General features: G+C 34.3%; 1 protein-coding gene across 2 annotated transcripts in view; it reads right to left on the reverse strand.

Annotated features, from left to right (window-relative positions):
- LOC106459364 (excitatory amino acid transporter 2-like) overlaps positions 1–5,780 on the reverse strand; it is a 31,416-nt gene that overhangs the window by 4,295 nt on the left and 21,341 nt on the right. For both annotated transcript variants that reach the window (XM_022385833.1, XM_022385832.1), the window contains exon 9: positions 2,319–2,459. In XM_022385833.1, coding sequence (XP_022241541.1) covers positions 2,319–2,459 — 141 coding nt within the window. The remainder of the gene's footprint in view (positions 1–2,318; positions 2,460–5,780) is intronic.

A 5,780-nucleotide genomic window follows, 5' to 3' on the forward strand; every position in this document is an offset into this window, starting at 1 on the left:
GTGGGATTGACCGTTATATTATAACGTCCCGACGGCTGAAAGGGCGAGCATATTTGGTGTGACGGGGATTCGAACCCGCGACCCTCAGATTGCGAGTCGAGCGCCTTAACCACCTGGCCATGCCTGGCCACAAATATGACTACTCACGTTAAAAGCCTGTAAAGCTACTAATCTCTTTTTTTTTGTTTAGCAACATTATACGTGACCAAACTGATGGAGTGGTAATGAGTTCAAGGTTAGTATTGGCACCTCACAATGTTCCTTTGTTATTATGAAAAACAGTGGACGAAAGATTGTTTTTTGAGTTTTAAGCTTATATATTATCGATTGCTTTTGTCACCTTTAACGATCCGAAATATGTTGACCGAGGTGGTCTAATAACCAACATAATAGTATATGATCCCCAGTAGAACACCCACAAAAACATAACTTGGTTTTCTTAGATACACTGACATACGCTAACAAGGGCGAGTTTGAGTGTCAAATGTACCGTAAAAAGTCATTTACTGGAATATGTTTTAAGTTTAATAGTTTCATTTCAGATTTTTTAAGATCTTAATTCGTCATGCTTACAAAAACTAGTTGTTGTTGTTTTTTTAAAAAAAAGGCTTTGCAAATAACATACACATCACGCACGATTACTTGAGTAAAGTTAGCAATATTAATAATACTATATATTCAGTGCTTGAAGTGGGGCGGGAGGAGACAGGATGCCATCCCACTTCTTTTCAGGAGGGACCAAAACTATTCCGCTACTATTTGGTAGAATGTAAGCTTCTCAGTAAGTATTTACGGGACTGGGAAGAGAAACTATAAAACTATTCCGCTACTGTTTACTAGACTGTAAGCTTCTCAGTAAGTATTTGCGGGACTGGGAAGAGAAACTATAAAACTATTCCGCTACTGTTTACTAGACTGTAAGCTTCTCAGTAAGTATTTACGGGACAGGGAAGAAAAACTATTCCGCTACTGTTTAGTAGACTGTAAGCTTCTCATTAAGTATTTACGGGACTGGGAAGAAAAACTATAAAACTATTCCGCTACTGTTTAATAGACTGTAAGCTTCTCATTAAGTATTTACGGGCCTGGGAAGAGAAACTATAAAACTATTCCGCTACTGTTTACTAGACTGTAAGCTTCTCAGTAAGTATTTACGGGCCTGGGAAGAGAAACTATAAAACTATTCCGCTACTGTTTACTAGACTGTAAGCTTCTCAGTAAGTATTTACGGGACAGGGAAGAAAAACTATTCCGCTACTGTTTACTAGACTGTAAGCTTCTCAGTAGGTATTTGCGGGCCTGGGAAGAGAAACTATAAAACTATTCCGCTACTGTTTACTAGACTGTAAGCTTCTCAGTAAGTATTTACGGGACTGGGAAGAAAAACTATAAAACTATTCCGCTACTGTTTAGTAGACTGTAAGCTTCTCATTAAGTATTTACGGGACTGGAAAGAGAAACTATACATTTTTTAAAATCGAAATGTCGTCTAAGAGCGAGATAGAAATGAAACAAACTTGTACACGATGGATGGGTGAATGAACCTTCTCGCTACGGGCTAAGTTCTTAACCACAAAAGTAACCATCAGAGTTTCCATAATATAACTCGTAACGGTATACGTTTGTTTGCAGTTAATTATACTGTTTTATTACCTTTTGAACCAAGTTTAACTAATAATCACGTCAAACAAGTTGTAAATCATTCGGCGAACGTGCAGCTCACGTTATAACGTATCGAATTACGCAACGCACGAACTGCTCACGTGTATACTTCGTGAAAAATTTTTATTAGTATTATTATGCTTTGTTATCTCACCTAATCTAACCTAATAAGTTTCTAATTTTATATTTTAATTACTTTAATAATTATAAATAAACAATACACATGAACAACAAGAAGTATGGTACTCGGCTTCAAGAATTTCACAAACCATCCCCGCTTCTTTTTTTTTCCAAATTCAATCACTCTATATATTACAAATACAAGTGAAAAATCTATTGCACGAGCGTTTTTAAAATAGCTTATTCACATGTGGAATTAAGAGATGTCATTAGATCAGAGAGCATACTGCAATATTTTATTATGTTCAAAGACCAAATATCGTTGCTAAAAACGTGTAATATTGTATTAAAAATGAGTATATAAACGTGTAATGTGGTAGTGTATCAAACATGTTAAAACTACAAGTAGACAATAAGAGTACATACTCAACCATATTATTAGACAAACACAACTTGCTAATATAAATAATTACACAAATATCCAAAACTTCGGGATTAGATATCTTGAAAACCTTGTTGATAGTATCAGTACTTACACAAGCCAATCAATAGCTAACAGTAAGGATATGTAAGAAGGATTCCTGATTCCCACAGACGAAAGAGCTGCCAATAGAAACACAGGATTTGGACCTCCAGCTATCCCTGGCGCTGCCACCGTCAGCAATACTGTTGTGAGACTGGAAAAATAGTTATTGACTGTAGTTATTTGACAATAAGAAATCGTTCGGCTACTGCTATGTATTGAGTTATTACAAAAATTCTAAAGGAAAATTTTAGTTCATAACACAACAAAAAAGATGTAGGAGTCACTAAACTCTTTATGATACAACAATGTCATAAATGCAGTATCGTTGTTCTATCTTATAAAAGAATACCCAACTCACCAAAACAGTAAATACTCGGACGGCCACGAGAGTTATATGTTTTATGAGACGCACAATAATAGCTACATTTAATAAATGTATTTAAAATTTAATACTATATTTATAATAAATACACTTTAAATCTCGCTAAATTGTAACAACTTTTCTACGCATATCTAAAGTTAATGGCGTACTTTCCAATATAACACTGATAATAAAATAAAAGACAGAGCAATGATCTAAGAAAATTTTGATGATATAGATATTCACCAAACCTTAAACATTTATTTTCAAGCCCCCCTCCTCCGGTGGAGTGACGGCACGTTTACAGACTTACGATGCAAAAATCCGAGGTTTGATTACCGTGGTGTATAAAATGCAACTAGCCAGTTGTGTAGTTTTTACACTAAGAAAACAACAACTACTTGTTTTCATTTTACCAATCTCTACGGAAGTGTTGATTTTTAAAAGGGTTTGTAAATTCCAAAACTACAGAAAAAAATCCATTCAAGGAATAAAATAACTTTTATTAACTAAATTATTACACACAAATTAAATAATACAGTCATCTTATGACAGTATTATTAGCACGTTAAATAATACGAATAGGATAGGAGGAACTTAAAACTAATATATGTATATATATATATATTATTTACTCTTATCAACAAAATTATATGCGTACAAATTATTACAAAAACGTTTGATATTTTCAACCTTAACGTTACGTAAATAATCGTTAAGCAGCTGCCACATGCAGCCAGTTGTAGTCATGGTAACGACCAAAACGGCTCACTGCATTTCAATGAAGAATGGTTATTCAGTGATATAAGTTTGAAGGTAATTCAACTGACCTATTTCTACAAAATGTATTGCTGGTAACGTATCCAAGGAAATGGAAGGCCATTTGACGTGGTAGTGTGGAAAATTAGCCCAGCCACCAAAAATTAATAATTTCTGAGTCCATGGAACTTTGAATCGTGATAAGATATGAAATCACACATCTGATAATAAATCATTTACTCAAGACTTTGATGAATGTTTAGAGTTGTAGCCCCGCTCATTCATTAGCACACAGACTTACAATTTACAGAAGGTCTGCAGTCAATAAGCCTCTTATCACAGCAGTGAATGTAAGATAGCGACGCCGGAAACATTGCAAAAGTGGGGTCAATGAAAAAAATTTAAATAATTTCTAAGCGAGTGTTGCATTCCCACAATTTTTCTTCAAAATAAAACTTTTAATTGATTTAATTTTATTAACATGTGTTTTTAGATAATAAAATAAAAGAAAGTTTAGCCCTAATTGTCGATTTGTAGCCTCATGTTGGAATTTATATCCAGACTGCGGAAATAAATAAATTTCCTGCTGGAGAAGAGACAACAAAGACGGAAATGCGTGGAGTTACAACAATTTTCAATTATACATTGTTAAAATTTCGTTAAAAATTTCTTCTTCTTCTTGCTGTTAAAAGAAGTAAGCATGACTCTCCTTTTAAAAACGTGGGCGGGAAATGGCCCGTTGTCTCCTCCCCCCGTCTCCGGTATCTGTTTTGTATTGTATTGGTTCTCATGATGTCTTGAGCATAATTATGGGGAATATCAATGGGGAACCATCATGTGTGGAATTAATCCTGTTATGTTCTATTTGTGGGTTTGATAAGAATTGCGAGAATGCCTCAAAGTCTATTGAATATCAGATAAATCGGATTTAAATTATAAGGACAAAGTCAGCGGTATATGATACAAGTTTTATTATAAGCAGATTTGAAGAAGTACTAAATATTTCTCAAATTTGATACGTTTTAAAAAAAGTATATTTTTTTTTTATTTTAAATTAAAATAAAAATTAAAATAAGAATAGGGTCAGTGTTTAAAAATGTTCCTCGGTGGCACAGCGATTTGTCTGCGGACTTATACTGCAAGAAACCAGGTTTCGATACTCGTGGTGGGCAAGGCACAGGTAGCCCTTTGTGTAGCCTTGTGCTTAATAACAAACAACAACAGTTTTTAAAAACGAAATCCTTTAAATAAATTACAACGAACGAGAGTATTGTGTCTCTTTTACGGATTTCCAAGCTTTGATAAAATTTCAGAAAACTTGATGTAATTGCTTCTGTTAGAACAATTTTTGCTAGTGCCGGTATATCACTGACTAAGAACAATGTATATAAATTGGATTTTAGCCCACGGGAATTAATTACTTTGAAGTGATTTATTTCAGCTAATGAGAAATATGCACTTCAGTTGCGATAGAAAAGCCTATCATGAAAAATAATGCAATCTTAGTACTGTGATGCAAATTGTGGCTTCTAAATTTGGCGAGAGACCTATATTCCGCAAAATTTCCGACACTGGAGTTTGTTTTATTCTTCTTATTGTTATTCAGTTTTTTTCATCATTCTTATCATCATAAGAATTTTGAAGTAGTTTTTCAAAAGATGAGAGAGCTTTAATTACGGGTAACAATAATTCAGATGTATGGAATGATTACAAATATACCTCAAATTGTTATCGGCTTATGCCCCTAATATAACCTTATACACATACTTCTATTTATGTAACATAATAACCTGAATGAACATTAGGCTTACCCCCCAGTGGCACAGCGGCATGTCTGCGGACTCACATCGCTAAAAACCGGGTTTTGATACCCGTGATGGGCAGAGCACAGATAGCCCATTGTATAGCTTTGTGCTAAACCGATACATTCTACTTCAAAACCTGAACTAATAATCTATGTACGTATCTCCCAAAATACACATATAAAATTGTCCTATATGTACAATTTTATCTATGTTTGGTGGTTTTAATTGTAATTTACGAAATATTTCGATTTCACAACCCCCCCCCCCTCAAAGTTCAAACGATTCTTTTTTCTTTTTCTAAAAAGATTCACAAATTCTGTTGAAAAATTCCACGAATTGTATCCCACAACTAATCTTGAAAGTTCTACGCTTTATAGGGCCTCTCTATTTACATTCAGTTTCTACCTTTACTGACTTACCACTCCCTTGCCCAATTTTAAATGTTTTTTTTTTTTGCTTTTTGAATTTCGCGCAAAGCTACACGAGGGCTATCTGCGCTAGCCGTCCCTAATTTAGCAGTGTAAGACTAGAGGGAAGGCAGCTAGTC

Source organism: Limulus polyphemus, unplaced genomic scaffold (assembly GCF_000517525.1).
Source record: "Limulus polyphemus unplaced genomic scaffold, Limulus_polyphemus-2.1.2 Scaffold597, whole genome shotgun sequence".
NCBI lineage: Eukaryota > Metazoa > Arthropoda > Merostomata > Xiphosura > Limulidae > Limulus > Limulus polyphemus.